This window comes from Leuresthes tenuis, unplaced genomic scaffold (genome assembly GCF_036924035.1).
Source record: "Leuresthes tenuis unplaced genomic scaffold, fLeuTen1.0.hap1 SCAF_21, whole genome shotgun sequence".
Lineage (NCBI taxonomy): Eukaryota > Metazoa > Chordata > Actinopteri > Atheriniformes > Atherinopsidae > Leuresthes > Leuresthes tenuis.
In genome coordinates, this window is record NW_027325375.1 from 22,225,540 (window position 1) to 22,242,955 (window position 17,416).

At 40.9% G+C, this 17,416-nt stretch overlaps 1 protein-coding gene across 1 annotated transcript; it reads left to right on the forward strand.

Annotated features, from left to right (window-relative positions):
- Positions 1–259: 259 nt before the first annotated feature.
- Positions 260–16,341, forward strand: wscd1b (WSC domain containing 1b). Its single transcript, XM_072375521.1, has 9 exons — positions 260–539; positions 1,653–2,266; positions 7,692–7,806; positions 8,865–9,049; positions 12,410–12,531; positions 13,069–13,261; positions 13,726–13,890; positions 13,988–14,188; positions 15,332–16,341. The coding sequence occupies exons 2-9, from the start codon at positions 1,876–1,878 to the stop codon at positions 15,682–15,684; spliced, it is 1,725 nt and encodes a 574-aa protein (XP_072231622.1). The 5' UTR covers positions 260–539; positions 1,653–1,875; the 3' UTR covers positions 15,685–16,341.
- The last annotated feature ends 1,075 nt before the right edge of the window (positions 16,342–17,416 follow it).

Sequence of the window (17,416 nt, forward strand, 5' to 3'; positions counted from 1 at the left end):
TATAATATTATACCCATCTAGTTTTGGGAGCGTGAGTCCGGATAGAACTTTAGATTTACATGCATTTATATGTTTGTCCAGCACAGGACGATAGATGAGGAGCTGCGGCACCCGCTGCTTTATTATGAACAGTACACGCTGCGTACTGCTGGACACGACTCTCCCCTTTGCACAGTGGACGAGCTGTGACGCGTTTAGATCACCAATGCAAATGAGCCCGGCTACCCCTCCTCCTCCACCACCCCATTACCTCCTCTTCCTCTCCGACACACACACACGCACGCACGCACACGCACGCATACTGACTGTGCTTTATATCACCGTGGCAGCCTTTTCGGAGCGACGGAGAGCAACGCAGGCTCTTTTAGAGTGAGAGAGTTGGACTGCGTGAGAAAGACGGAGCTTATATAACACCAGCTCTGGGAAATTCTGGAGAGCCGAGTAGACTGCCACTGGTCAACAAAGCGGGGAAAACAGCGATCATAACGGCCGCAAACTGATGAGTGATCGTAAGGATGCGCACCGCTCCACCACTAAAGGTAAGCCGCACGTTCAAACCCCCTCTACTGTAAATGGTGGAGGCACACTGAGAGGTTTCTTTTTTTTAAGATGGAAGACCTCGGCTTCTTAAATAGGTGATGCGTGTTTACACTCATTTGTCTTTCATCGTGCCATCCATCCCACTCAACCAAATCAGACACGCGTGTGTGTTTAGGAATAGAATGAGCGTTTGTGAGTTAGGCCTGTTTTATTAGTAAAAACGTTGAAGTTGAACATAACTTGGCTATCCGGACTTGATCGGAGACTGTTCATTGTGCAAACTGTTGCTTCTGTCCTCGGGAGCACTACCGCACCCCTGGTATTGTTTGTGGGGTGTTGCAGTCTGTCCCGAAAGCCCCATCAGGAAAAGTAGAGCTTGAAGGGCATGACGGAGAGTGAGGGCCACCAAGACAACGAGGCATGAATGGATATAGTAGGATATTCACTTCGCTGCTTCTCTTTTCAAAGTGTCAAGCTTCATAAAACACTGCTAACACATGGGTGCTCTGCATCCTAATCACGAGAGAGCCTTGGCATCTCATCTTTGCATGTTTTTATCACTTATCCACGGATGAAGCCAGAGTTGGTCTGCATGCTGCTATCATAATCCCCATTTCATGAGCGCCCATAATGCCCTCTTAGACAGGTTTTATCACTTCATGTTATTTCTCTGTGAAAACCAAGACCTAGATTATGAGGCTCAGAGATATTTCTGGTATATTTATGGTCAAAACACATAATCTGGTAGCGTAAAACCTGTGTTATCCCTTATTTAAAAAGAAATATATTAGGTTTGGTTCAATTTTTAATTTTATTTATTCATTAAATATTGTTAGCACAGAAAGGTCACAGGAATAGCAGGGTGCAACTTCAAGGTTGTTCTTTATTTGAGTACAAATGGTAGGAATGAAAACAATGAAGCTGCAGACCCCCAAAGGATGTGTAGGAAAATGCTGCAAGACAGAAACACAAGCCCATGCCCCAAAATGAGCAGTGCATTTGTTCCACCAGCCTTACACTTGTGTCCTTTTAAATATACTGACATATGTTGACTTATGGTTGTGTTTTACATACATCTGCTTGGGTTTTCTTTTTTCCATTTTGTCCCCCAGCTTTCCCTCAGATATCTTCCTGGAGTCACTGTCCGCAGCCTGGGATATTAACGCCCCCTCTTTGTGACACATCCATTGTTCCACTACTGCTGCTGGACTGTGTGGCAATAATGGATGGATGTGTACGCCACAGCCGGATGCTGCGAGTTTCTGCAAAATTCGTACAGCTCCTAATTCATCAAAGAGACTTTCACTGACGTGAGAGACAGAGAACTGTGCAAGTATGGGGGCACCCTTCTGCAAGCTGCACTGCCTCTTGAAGAGGGCTCAGATGCTGCTGCTCTGCTTGGGAATCGCCTATCTGATGGCAGGCAGCATCCTGCTCCTGCAGCGCTCCAGCATCAGAGTGGCTCAGCCAAACCTTGCCAGCCTGCCACCCTTGCTGTCTCTTGCAGCACCTCCAACTGCCCTCAGGACAACGGGCCTGGGCATAAGGGCACGTTCCAGATGGGCCACTATTCAGTCTGTGTCCGGAGGGGGAGCCAAGGCAGGGCAATACTGGCAAGCTTCTCGAAGCCTAGGGGTCCAGCACTTACACCGCCGCTGGTTTCACAATCTGTTGCCAGAAAGTCCAGAACAAAAAGTATCTTTGCATCGGAACAGCAAACACAAAGGTAAATAACTGCAGATATTTCAGCTGAGTCTTTGAATAAATTTGGTCTCTATATGAAACACGGCCGTGTGCTTAGCTTGGCTCGCAAATCAAAAGCAGGGGAGTTTTAACTTCACAAGTGTCACTCCTGACACTTTCAGACTCACCAGCATTGTGCGAATGCAAAATGTGATGGATTTCACACCACAGAAAAGAGGCAAGCCTAATAAATTTGGTTGAAAATAGCAGAAATGTTATTTCATCAGTTCAATCGGTTCCTATTTATAAAGTCAGATACTTTTACTGTAATGTATCCTCCAAAGCAGGCCTACGGTTGTGTGTAGTTTTACCAATTATTAATTGCTTTTGGAAGTGTGAAGCCAAGGTTGTACATCTCTTTTGCCATTAAACTAAAGGAGATTAAAATAAAAAAAAGATGTGCGACAACTCTTGCTGTCTGGAACGGAAAAGTGGAAGGTAGAGGAAAAAGAAATATCTTGTGCTAGGTGAGATGTGATTTTCTTGGTCAATAATATATGAAGCAGCAAATATACAAGTTTATCCTCTATTCTGTGCCTTACTTTTTTATGCTCATAAAGAATACGGGAGCCAAGGAAATGCACTCCCTGCTCAGGACTCGTAATGCTCACAGAGGACTCTCAACAAGTTTCTACGCAACATTTATGAACAGATAATCATGACCCTGGAACACTTCGAAGAGCTTCATTATACATTTATATGACATTTAATGTCAGCGCTTCAGAGCTTGTAGACGAGGGGAAGAGCTCACCAATCCTCTCTCAAAAGCCAAAGTAACTTTTACAAAATAAATGAGTGACCACAAAGATAAAAATGACACAGTATCTTGCCTTTGCTCTTTGTCAAGTAGCCATCATGATTATTGAAGTACTTAGACGTATCCCTTGAGATTTATTCGATTGTTAAACAGTGTCTGTCAGTGCTTTTGCGATTTTGTTGAAATGATAAATACATCAGAATTTCCTCCAGTGAAATGTTTGTTCTTCCAGCTCATTCTTAAAAAGCATCCTACAAGAGCTTTTAATCCTTTTTTTTTTTTAAAAACAGACACTACATGACCGTTCAGTCACTAAATAGGGTTATACTGAAGAAAAACGTTGGCAGCAGGAATGAGATCAGTTTCAGTAAGAGCCTTCTGCCAAAGGCTCGCTTTTAAAAGAATTACTCTGGACACAGAATGCAATTACTCCGGTCTGTTGTGGCACTTGCCCTGGAAGTAACTAGTTGAAAAGTTAAGCGCCTCCTAATTGTGGTATTTAACCATGAACAGTAAACCTGTTTTTTTTTAATGGTTTCAGCTGATGCTAAAACAATTAGCAAATTAACAATCAAGTAGATTTCCAAGCATCTAATTCCCAATTGCAAATGTGTTAATTGTTTCGGTAAATAGTAAATGTAAATGGATACTACGATCACATCTGTCGAGAAAATGCATTTATTCTGCAGCCAGCAGGTCTTTAGCGTGGAAACGACTAGCTTCGCTCTTTCCACAGCTGTCACTGCTTCTTATCAAAAAGTATTTCAGCTCACATCTCATAAAACGAGGAAGTCTTTTTTTTGGATGTATGAAACAAATAGCTTTTAATATGCTAACTGTCGCACTAAAGAGGCATTTCACGGTGCACATCTTAAAGCCATGCTACTTGGTTCCACAAGTTTGGCTCTTCATGCTAAGATAACAGTTAATTTGCTGTAACTTCATATTTGGCATGCAGACATGAGTGTTATATCAATCTGCTCAACTTATTTGTGTCAAGAAAGCATGAGTACCATAATGTCAAACTAAATGTCTGCAGGTACCAGTTTATCCTATGTTGACATGTATGAGATGTCAACTGATTATCTCTGTGTTTTGAACAGTTTCTCCAACCAAAGGGTCACTGGAAGAGGTCACCTCCTACAAAAAACTGAGGCAATTAGTTGACGGCGTGGCAAAATAGTTTATCAAAAGAAAGAGATAAATCAATATGAAAATAACTGTCTTGGTTGTACTCATCATTTGTGGAATTACATCTTAAATGGTTTAAGAAGCACTTGCTTCCTTAGCACTCACAATGGACTGTAAGGACTATTATAGAGCACTCAGCCAAGCTTTGCTGTCATTTAACAGCTCTCATCCATCCAACACAATCTCGTTATCCAAATCTCACATCGGAAATCCCTGGATGAGAGCCCAAACGTTTGAGATGGTACTGATTATTTTATGAGTTTAAAAAAATCTCATCAAAAATAATTGGCCGCTGTTTGTTTTGATTATATAATAAAAAAACATAAGAATCCTTTCACTAAAGAACTGTGAATGACTTTTTTTCAGAATACCAACTAGAAGTAAGAGAAATAATCTTGCTGACCAGAGACCTTCTTTTGAAGGGATTAAACCTGTGTAGTTCTTTTACCACATCTATCTTCGAACTCGCTCAATACTTTGGTGTCAGCTATACAATTCTAAGGTTTTCTTATAGATATCTGCTTGGTTGGAATAGTTCAGATAGACTTGAATACATATATTGGCTTTGTAAACTACATTTAAAAAAAAGCAGTGTCTTTAAGGCCACACCGTGTCATGATGACACGCATATAGACTCATGATGTGGAAACAACGATAACACTGAGAAAAACGGATGCATAATGAGTATACAACTGGAACGACCGACCTGTTGGTTTGAGGTTTTAACATTTAAACAATTGTGCTTTATTGATTGTGACATGTTGACATCAGTCAGGCTCCCTTCTTGACAAGCATAAGGTTGAAAAATACCTAAAAGAATTATCTTTATTTGATCTTTTGCCCCATTTTGTTCAGAGGCTTAGCTCATACAGAGCATGCCACAGTAATGATATTACACGGCCTTGTGGAAAGGTTCCCTCATGCATTTTTGGGGGTCCAGATATTCATAGTTTCAGTCTCTCTACCTATTCATTTCAACATTTTAGAATAACAATGAGATATGCATTCTGTGTCTGCTAGTGGAGACTTTTAGCCTTGCATAGATGAGTCACAAATTCCCTAAAAAATAAATGTGCATTCCACAAGTATATCACACCTAGAGATGTGCAGATGTATCACCAGTTAGGAATAGAGAGGTGGCAAAGTAAGAACTGAAACTGAAATCCTGTTCAGATGACCCTCCCTAACTCTGTCTTAGGTCAGCCTTCTATGCATTCGGACTCCCTCAGTTATGCTTTTGATGCTTGTTCTCACAATTGTGGAGATATCGAAAACCCAGCAGAATCACTGTGAATCCTCCTTGCGCCCACTTTAATGAACATACACAGTTGCTAGGTTTGGCAGAAGCACACGTCCTCATACTTGGCCATCCTGTCATTAGCCTCCTCCATCCAATCCTGCAGGGAGGAATCGGCTCCAGCACAGCCATCTGTCTTAGTGTCTAAAAAAGCCACACAGTGTCAGGCCTAAGTGTAGTCATTTCTATCATGTGTGAGAATTCAGGTTGCTTCCCTCCATTAACCCTCAGCTGCAACTGCCTGGGGCTTCTCCTTCACTTTGATTAAAGCAATGACCTACCCTGTTGACGGGCTAGGGGGGCGAAGGGGAGTCTCACCTTGGGTGATGTCTCTAGAGATACTTCTTTCCACCGACTTTGGCAGCCCCTGCCTCTTAGTGCTTTCAAGCAGTAACTGCTGGTATACTCCAGCATTAGTCTCCTGGGGCACAGGCGGCTGGTGGCTCAGCCTCCCCCGGCACAACAGGCTGGATGGGCTTCAGAGGACATCGCAGACTGATTGAATCATGAATTCGATATGGTGATGGTTGGCTGCCAGAGATTTCACAGTCCATTGCTTGCTTCCATTCTGTCTGCGCACCTTGCTGCCACATCTCCTCAGTCCCAGTGGCATGTATTTCCTCCAACACTTTTAAAATCCCCCTTTTGAGCTGCTGGCATGAGTCCGTTCAGTGCAAGGGGTAAACTTCACATCGAAAGCCAAATCCTCTGTGTCCTTGAAACCTGTAAATAGTCTATAAATACAAATCTAATCTAGGAATTGTGCATTAAACCTAAAAGCCAACACTACGGAATTATCAGCATGCACTCCACGCACTAAAAGACATACGTCAACCCCTTCACAGTATACAGTTTCTGTATAAATAAAAGCATTTAGCACGTAACCTAAAAATATACTGGTCTCAGACCCGAGGAAAAGATGCAAATGAAGTCTGCAGACAAAAGAAATACATATGCTACCCTCCACACAGAAAATGGCATTCATAAAGAAGGCTTTTATGCATCAGCTGAATGGAGGTTGATGTAGCAAAGAAAAGGATAACATCAAAGACTGAATTTGGGTGACATTTTATATGGCGCCTTGATCTTGTCAAGACATCAAAATAATCTTCTGTAGCATATTATGTGTTACTTCTTTTTCTCTGTAAGGGGGATTTCTATTCCAGAGAAAGTATGAAGGCTTGATATATTGTAGGTTTAAGAATAATCAGAAAATAAATAAAGTCACGTCACTTGTGAATTAGCTTGGAATTATGGCTGACAGTAAATGCTGCTCTGCATTCTTACTGTAAGTGATGATGGAAAGACTGCTTTGGGGCTGTTGCTCTTAGGGAATGTGTCCAGAGTCAAACTAAAGACACTGCAAGGCTGATTTATGTCCAAATCAAATCAACAGAGAGTGTTAAGAAGCATATACAGCTAACTGTGTGTGTGTTATTGTTTTTTGGGGTTTTTTTTGTGTCATTATGGGGACTAACAGATAGGAGGTCAGCTTGTGGGGACTCTCTGTAAACATTTACCATTTATTTGAAGGTTAAGACTTTTTTTTAGGGTTAGGGTTCAAATTAGTTTATGGCTAGTTAGGTGTACAGTAAAGGTTAAGATTCAGAAATAATTTGCAATGGTTTAGTATAAAGTAAGGGACAAGGGGAATGGATTGTTAAATCAACGGTCCCCACAAAGACAGTGAAACAAGCATGTTGTGTGTTTGTCCTGAACTTATTAAGATTCAGGGAATTTGCTTAATTTCAGATCAAAATAAAAACTGATGACAGGTATATGTCACATTATCAGAGCTTCAAAAGTTTATTATTTTTTCAATCAGTTAATTAATTACTCAATTAAATCTAAGAGAACATTTCCTTCATTGTTTCCCAGAGTCTAAGGTGACAATTTCAGATGGCATATTTTGTCCAACAACCCCAAAAACATTGCCAAAAAGAAAGAAAAAGAGTACTTTCTCACATATGACAAGCTGAAAAATGGAGAAATTTGTTTTGAAAGTAGGCATTATTGAAGCTACTGTCGGTTACTTTTTTCATGGATCACTGATCAGTTCAGTTTTACTCAGAGCCTCTGCCTTTTGAGGATGTTTTCTGAGTGCCATAACAAGAAACTTTTCAGCCTGACTGAGTTTTAATCTTACTTTTTTGACACATTCAGGAACCTACATGGGATGCTTCCTGCACAATGCCAGTGATCGAGCCCTGGGAGGAACCATGCTTTATGACCTGCGCAAAATGACCAGCTCTCTGTGTCAGGACACCTGCTCAGAAAGGTAATGCACGCACGGCTGTCTTGTATGAAGGGACAACAGAGGCCTTGCTGTCTGAGTAAATGCTTTGGATCTCAGTCTCCTCCATGAATGGCTTCTGTGTTTGGAGCTAGTGGAGAGCCAGGTGGCTGGGTGACAGTAAAAGATGAGGCGGGTGGGAGAGGGGAGAATGAAGAGCGGGCCAGGACAGAAGGCTTGATCAGTTGCAGAAGAAGGGAAAAGGGATGCGTGTGTATGTGGTAGAAAGCTTAATGAGCTGACTATAGCAGTTGGTGAATAAATCAGCGGTTTGAAATGTGCTTTTTCTGCAGCCATGCTTTGAAAATCACCAATAAGGTCAGTGTGAGCTAAATAAGCAGCATTGGTATGGCTTTCTAATAAACCTGCAAGGAAATGCAAAGTGGCAGGTGGAATGTTTCAAAGCAAACTCAAGGAATGACCCGCTTGAATATTCCTTTTTAAGTCACAGCAAGGCAGCAGTGTAGACCCACAAAAACAGAGCAGAAGAGGACTGATGGATGCAGTCAGACTTAGAGTCAGTTGCTTACATCTCAAACCCACTGAGTGCACACAGAAGCCCGCCCACCACCCATCCCTATAGGAAGCTGCTGCACTCGTTACCTGAGCGGGCCAATTACTGCGACGAGCAAAAGTAAAAAGTCAAGGCAATTTATGAGGAAGCTTCAAAGGACATACATGAAAAGGTCAGTTTTGAAGAGGTCTCTGTCTTTCCCAAGGAGGCAGGATGAAAGGAGAGGGGGTGGTGGGATGAGTCACAATTGCTTGGATATGTAAAGTACAGATCAGAGGTGATGGCAGTTCAGCCAGAACGGGGCTTACGTAGTCAGATGAGTGGAGAGGGAGAAGCACTAACAAATATAAAAATGGTAAACAGTGAATTTAAAGCTGGGAAGTTTGAGCTGAAGGATAGGCTTGAAATCCTTCATTGTGTCCTATAGGATGGCTTAGCCTGAGGCTAACAGTTTAAGGAAATGAACTGTCCTTGGCTAAGCCAATAACTGTACTGCTATCTATGTGTGTGTGCATGTGTGTGTGGTTAGTGGGTACCAGTTCGCAGGTCTTGAGTATGGAACGGAGTGCCACTGTGGAAACCGGATCAGTAGCCAAAAGGCTCCGGAGGAGGACTGTAATCTGGTGTGCCGTGGTGAGAGGGGGTCACCCTGTGGCGGTGTGGGACGTCTCTCCATTTATATGGTGGAGGAGCAGCCGCCAGGTCACAGAAAATGTGAGTAAATGTTCCTCAATGATGACACAGTACTCTTTGCCATTTATACTATGCACAAACTGCACTGTGGATGTATGTACACATCTGAAGACATCCACCATTGCTTTTTAATTGTAAATCCAAAATAAAGAATAGAAATCCACTATGGATTCAAGACGTAGATGTAAAAACAGATTCACGCAGCACATCGTATTTCTCTGAGGTTAATATTGGTCTAAAACAGCCACAATGTGTGGCTGGGGTCCATGACATGGACACTGTAGCTCATTCTCATTCAATCCCAGATACACAATTTCCTGGAAATTCTCATTCTCACTCAGAGGTCACCGAACATATTTTTTAGAAATGTGCTTTTACAATTCTTTTTCCATATTTTTAGCGTTATTATAAATGTAGGTATTCCTTCTTTTATTTCACGCTGTCTGTAAAGACATGTTCACACCACAATATTTTCAATGGCGCGGATTGTTGTGGTGCTCACACTACATGGCGTGTTTTTCTATTGATCAGGAAGATCTACATTGATACTACAAGATCTTTCCCCAGACTTAACCCCCAACTCATTTGACTGATCTTTATCAGTCAGTTCCAGCTGTCATGAAAACAAGTCTGTCTCTTATGATTAATGTTACATTATGATACAAGTAGCACCTGTTGATGAAATCTGCTTTTCTCACCTGTTTGTTGAAAAGAAAAGGGAAGTTCTCTCTCCCGCTTTTCTCTCTCGAGTCTGTCACGATATTCCATGCAAGAAACATCGCAGAGGCATGGGTGCTCTCGCCAACTATTAAACAAATTCTGCTCAGTTTCCTGAGAAGTCTTCACCATGTTTGTTTGTCTGTTCTTCTTCTATGGTTTTCAATAGCAGTTGGCAACTACCATGTCAGTTGCATTACTGCCACCTTCTGCTCCAGAGTGTGGAAGCCTAGATCCTGTCTATTCATCCAGTCTGTTTGATAAAATCAGATACAATTCATGTATTCATGCCATGAGACAGGACAGATTCATTAAAGTTTCAAATGTAAGTTCTATTTTGTCTTTCCTAACTTCTACCGTATGCTGCATCCCTTTTATTATGCTTAAACATAGTTTAACTGTTGTTTTAAACATTGTTTAAACATTGTATGAGTCCATATATCACGTGAATGTTTCCACAATCTGACAATGTTATTTTAAATCAGTTGGATGTTTTACTGTTATTTCTTGTGTAATGTCTGAATTGGAATTCCTGAGCATTTTTCTGTCAGCCATTACCTCCTCCTTACTTGGCCAACATATTTTTCTTGCGGTTATAGTAACTTTCTTATTAAGATGCCCCCTCATACTATTGTTCCATTGCCTTTGCCACTCTATTATCACTTTATTCAAAGCATGCATTGACTTCTTATTGACTGAATAAGATCTAAGGTGTTTCTATGCAGTGCTTGTATTGGTGAATTTTCTTCTCAGGCCCCTTCAGACATACCTTGTTAAATGAGTCTGGAATGTACTTGTAATGCTATATTCAGGATATTTTCGCAACTGGAGTTGGAGGGCCCTTAGCTTTTGAGAACCCAAACAGAGTCTGAGCCTATTGGAGTATTTCTCTGCCTCTTCTCTTTGATCCATTGTAGGACCAGGAGTGCAGACAATATTTCTACTGTGTAAATCCGTAAATGATTTAAAATGCCCTATATTGCAACAACCTGCCTATGAAGAAGTGAAAATACTTTCCCAGTTGTGCAAAGCTCTGGATCTTTTTACCCATCTATATATACTTGTGTGTACTGTGAATAGTATTCTCTAACATGTGCTGGAAAAAGCTGTCCATAGATCTACTTTCCCACTCTCTGCCATATTGATATCTAACAGAAAGCCATCTGTATGTGGAGATGTATACACTTCAGTCTCTGATATTCCTACTCTCGGGCTGATTGTGATAATAACCCCATTCTCGAAGCATTCATTCTGCTTACCCAATCAAGGCTTGTCCTCTATCTTTTGCTCAGCACTCTTGTTCTGTTTGTTATTTTCCTGTTTTCCGTTTTTTTTTTTTTTACCTTCATCTCGTCTCTCGTGTTCTAATTGACTCTAGACCCTTACTCACTAACTCCTCCCTTGCAAACTTCGCCATAATATCTGGCATGGCAGATATTACACAGATACAGTTTTGGAGATAGATTGTCCACAAGCCTTACATCTGTAAACTGTTCACATATACTGAGATGTGTGAGCATTTCTTTCTTTTAGGTGACAAGTCTTCCCGTCTTTCCATCACAGCTCTGACAGTCATTATATCTGCCTGATGTGCACCTGAAAAACTCATGTGCCGGAGAGTGCGCAACAGTACTCTTGACAGCCGTCTGTGAGCTGTCATCAGCAGTCTAAGCCACGTCAAAAATGCATAAACGTCAAGCTGTTGTGATCCATTCGAAACTGTCATTAGAAAATAGAGCCACTGTAAATGCAGCCTCATATCACAAAACTAGCAACAATCAGTTGTATGCTTAGAGAACCACTGCACCAGAGCACTAAATGTGAATAATCAACGGTCGTTGTACACGACAGCGCCCAGCTGTTAATTAATGCTTGTGACTGAAAAGATGAAAAGACATGCAGCAGAGAGCGTAAGATATCATACACTGAAACCTGTGGTTTTTCTCTTCTCCTGTTTGCAAATAAGAAGAATTCAATCCAGCTACAATTTTTTTTTATATTATATTCTCACAACAGCAAGGTTTTTTCTTGACAAAAATGTGAGCATAGAAGATGCGTTGATTTGTCTGACAGAGACTACACTCAGGTTTTTAGTATGCTGATTAAACAGATGCATCTTTGACTTAAGCTTAATTGGCCATGTTTGATTGGAGTGTGGCTGCTTCAGCGTGTGTGTCAGAGTTTTAAAGCCTAACACCATGATTTTAACCTGTATGTTCCACATGTTTTCCATCTTAAGTCTTTCGACGTAAGACGTGGTTATTCTAGCATATTCTATGTTTATGCTTATGGTTAAAGCACATTGTAACCCGTTTCAAAATGACCCACTTTGCAACATTGAAAGGCCATTGTTTGCTCTTTTAAAATGTGTTTTCAGCTTCTTAAAATACACCTCCTTCCTGGTGTTGGCAAGGACGAATATGTTATAAAAGGAGTTCATAATCATAAACAGTATTAATATTCATGATTGGAAGTTTCACTGTCTCTTGAGATTAGCAGTAGAGTTATGAATACATTATACAGTGTAGCAGAATTCAGTCAAGTACAGAAAAATAATTACTGCAGACATACTTTGGATGTACATGTCTCTGAAAATCTGTCTTTTACTCAGTTTCAGTCCCATTTCAGCAGTTATCACATCCTCTTGTGTTTTTCTGTCCCCAGTCAGAAACATTCACTACAGTGGTTGCTTCAAGCTGACAAAGAGCGCCATCAGCACCTTCCCCATCCACACTTTTCAACTGAACCTAACCACACAATCCTGCATTGAGACCTGCACTGATAAGGTTTGAATGACTCTTTTAGAAATTAGAAGTTTGATAGTCAGCCTACAGGCCGTTCTCCCGTCAGACAGCATAGGCCAGCTCACAGAGCTGTTTCCACCCCTATGGGATCATATGTGGGAGCGCAGAGCTCCTAGGATTTTGTTGAATATTTCAGCTTTTATGTGGCTCTAATGAGAAAAAGATTCTCTGAATCCAGTACTAAGATGTTAGCGGCTGCAGCTCCTCCAAAAACAGAGAAATAGCTGGTGGAAAGATGTGGTGTTGACTGCAATGTGATTCATTCTCATCGTGAAGTGTGTGCGGATGCATGAAAACTTTGCATCCTCCCCACGCTTCAACATTGAATGTGACCTTCTGTGACTGGAAAAGTGAGAAATAATAATGAACAAAAATGAGGCAGGTAATGGGGACACGTTGCAGACTGTCCTGCTGAACTGAGCTAACGCATCACTCTTAGCTGAAATAGAAAGTCTGAAGAGAGAAATCAGTTTGGAAAGTGAGAGAAATACATGGAGAATTTGTGCTTTTGGTTGGCAGGAGCTCCCACTGGCTGTGTTCAAGAGGCCCCACTGTCTATGTATGTGGACGTCATCTCTCTTCAGCATCAACCAGCAGTCAGACAACAAGCAATGTGTCGAGAGTGCTGGACCGAACTACACCACCCCCACCTCCACACCCACTGTCCCAACAGAGGATGACTACTACCAGGTGTATCATACTCCTGTGCTTGGTGAGACTTTTGTCATTTATCTGCATGCAACAGGGTAAAAGTAGAACCTTGTAATGATTGGTTTAACAGATGGTGATAGGACAGTAGAATAAATACTTGATTATTTTATTCCCATCATTTTCTGCCATGTCTGTCATTTTCACAGATCACAAACTGAAAGCTCCAGTCATGCTTTCAGTTTATAAAACGTCCAATAAGAATAGCCTGTGATGACAATGACAGTAGTCCATATTCTGTTTTCTTGGGAACACCATTAAGTGAATGACAGGGGAGGAAATTACACTTGAAAGCAGTCTTCATCCCAAATTTCCTGACATCTCAACTCTGATCCATTTAATTGCTTTCGCAATCATGCCGCAATTTGTGTCACACGGGCCTTTTTGTGTTGCTTGTTTTGAAAATGACTCATGCTTCACGTCAGATTCTCAACTGGTGTAGATACAGCAGACAATATTTTATTCTAGACTCCAGGTGCAAAGAGAGGATGTTTCTGCCTCAGAGATCTGCCTCCCTGGTGGCCCTTTCTAGTTTTCCTGGCGCAGGCAACACCTGGGTTCGGCACCTGATCGAGCTCGTGACAGGCTACTACACTGGCAGCTTCTATTTCGATGGCACTCTGTACAACAGGGGTAGGGAGGGCTCTCTTCTTGTAATGAGCATTTGAGTGCCTGGTGAATTATTCCAAAAGAGCTGACCATTATGTTTTCATTTATTCATTGGTACCAGGTTTCAAAGGAGAGAAGGACTACTGGAAGAGCGGCCGCAGCATCTGTGTAAAGACCCATGAAAGTGGTCAGAAAGACATTGAAATGTTTGATTCTGCTATCCTGCTGATTCGAAACCCTTACCGCTCCTTGATGGCTGAATTCAATCGCAAGTGTGCCGGACATTTGGGACATGCCTCAGATGCACAGTGGAACAGTAAAGGTAATGCACTCCCATAGAGTCAAGTGGTTTATGGCTTTGTCACAGAATAGTCATTTTCTGTGCTGTAAAGTATCACCAGAGAAGCAGAGACGTTCTTATAATGAGGCCCGCACTTCTGGTATCTTTTATACTGTGGTCACACCGACTACAATCTCTCACTGTTCTCTGTGAAAGATTCTCTATTGAAGAGATAAAGACTTAGTTTTTTTTAATCAGCCGAACCTGGGAGGCCTTTTCCTAACTTGTAATACAATTGACTTCGGCATCAATTCAACTATACTTCCTACACAGAGAATCTGAAGAGAGGAACACTTGGCACATCTAATACGTGAGACAAGTGTGTGGAGGAGTGATGATAAGACCAAAAGTGACCAACAGACTCCCATGCAAAACAAAACGTACTTTTTGACAGCATATCCAACCCTCCAAACCTCTAACATCTCTTCAAACATCTAGCAACAAAATATAAATGTATCTTTGCAAGATCGTATGTGTGCGGGAGTCTGCTTTTAACCTTTGATACAGATAAAATCCCCCATTTTGTGAAATCTACCATTTTAACTAACCAAAAGACTGTTGAGTGTTTACAAGATCTGTTTGCATTGATCTAAGTCAATATGCCTGGCAAAAAGTTTAGGGATTGATTTGCACAGGTTTTGAGATAACCTTCTGCCTTCATCCAAGAACAATGGAGATGCAGGAATAAATATCACTAATGCTGACAACACTGAAAATTTTAATTTAAAGGAATATAACATGTTGTTTTTGTACAGTTTTCAACCAAATAAATAATCTGTAAACTGTTCTGTAGACTATGCAAATTATACAGACTGCAGGCTGAACTACTGCTGCAGCATCATACTGATAAAAATAGGACAATAACACTGTACTGTATTGTTTATTGCCAAGAAATGTCCCTAGTGCCCCTGAAATCAGGATTCTTAACTGAAAGACATTCAATTTAGACAATTCTTAAACTGGAGGATGTCTTTTCTATTGTTAATCATCAAACTTTTGTATGCTGTTCATCTTTTAACATTAACAGAAGAAGATAGTTCATAAAAAAAACACTTAAAATCTAACAAGTATACCTGATGTAACTAGCAGTAAATAACCCTAAAAGGTGCCCTCTTTTCCCTGCAGAATGGCCAGAATTTGTTTTCAACTACGCTCCGTGGTGGGCATCTCATGCTCTAAGTTGGCTGAAGTTTGGACAGCGTCTGCTGGTAGTGCATTATGAGGATCTGCAGAGAGCTCTTTTCCCCCAGCTCCGTCTCATCACAGCTTTCCTAAATGTCACAGTCACTGAGGAGAGGCTTCTATGTGCACAAAGCAACCAGGACGGGCATTTCAAGCGCTCAAGGGCGCAGCAGCCTTCCTTTGACCCGTTCACTCCTGACATGAGACAGATCATTGACTCATACATTCAAAGTGTTGATCAGGCACTACAAAGCAGGAACTTTAGCAGACTTCCAGAGGAATACCTTCCCAGATGATGATCTGAAAATGTCCTACAGGTAATCTTTGAAATGACTGTTTCAGCAGTGATTTGAGAGAGGGAAGTTTTGCACCAAATTCTCAGCAGGGAAGAGACATAGGCTGACTGATGTAAGAGGCCCACCTCACTCTTTGACATGCCAGGCACCATGTGTGGCCGTGGGGTCATGGAAACACATCAAAGGTCAGAGGAAAAACATGACAATTCATTGTGAAATCCCTCAACAGCCATGAAAGCCTCACGGCCTTGACCACCTCTCTGAGAGCAGCAAATATGACAAATACTCAGAGAGGATTTGACATGATTTGTCAGCTTGCAAAATTTGGATAATCCAGCAAAGTGCCCGACTGCACAAATATAAGTGTGTAAATACAGGATTGACTATCTCTGGCTCTTTATAAATTTGCTTTAGTACATGTATTGTGTTTTTATCATACATCCATCTTCATAGAAATATCCTTACTAACACAGATGATAAACACAGAAGCACTATTAAAGGGTTTATGATAATGATGGATAAAATCTTCAGATTGACTCTCCATGCAGCCAGTTTGACTGTACTTGAATGCAAAAATATGCTCACAAAAAGAAACATCTCTAAACTGTGTATGAAATCCTACGACCATTTTATTCCATTAAACGCATTGAGTTTGAATTGAGTGAAGTTGTGTACCTCGGCATAACCTGAATGTATTTCACCATTACAGCTGACAAAGGTGATCTCAGCAAGGTTGTGTATACAGCTGCTTGCAATTTATCAGAACACATTTCATTTAAAGGTTAAGATGTGTTGTGCACCCACAGTCTTAAAATCTTTGACTCCAAACGGAGGCACGAAGCAAACACTTGTGGTCACTGTGAACCTGCCAGCAAAGAACTCAAATATTGTGGAAGTGCAGGTCGCTCTTTTAAACATACCTGATGTTCACTTGGAAAAACAGTGTCACCTGCTGGTTGAATAAAAATATGTAAAAAATTTTGAAAATACATTAAGAGGAACAAAGGCTAATCTATTTTCATTATTAGCTCTGAATTTAAGAATGCAATGACACGATCAGAACAAAATGATTGAAATCTATACCACTCTGAACAGGGTTCTCCATTAACATTTGAATACACAGAGATGCAATTTGAGAAATAGACTAGGACAATATTAAGAGTCAGATTATGCATGTGATGGCATTGGGGAATTAAAAACTAATTATATTCATTGCAGTTGTCTGAAAAAAATGAATACCCTTTTGTAGCTTAGACTATGACCTTTTGGTTGAGACTTAATATTTTGGGTTTAAATAAAATATCAAGGACGCTTGGACGTGAATATATTTCTGTGGAATATCATAGTCTCTGGTCTGACAAGTTCCTCAAATATTACATCTGTTGCTGGGCTGTAATTGTTGTGTTTACTCATTGTCACAGGATCACAACAAACCACTGATTCTACTAATAAGCTGCAAGACTGAAGCACAAAACAAAGCAACTTTTACGCCAAATCCAAACCCTAGATAAGATATGAATCCCTGCTTTTATAAGCTGTTTTGCACCCTCTCTGTGAACTGGATCATTATCATAAACATATTTTCATCTGATTTAAACGCTTTCTTCAAGCTGGAATAAGTTAAGCAAACATTGTGGATCCATCTGAAGAACAAAACCGACTCTGTTACAAAGATAGTAAAGACAGCTGGTGCGTAGCTTTGGATTGTCAAATTCACCTTTTTCTGCCTGGT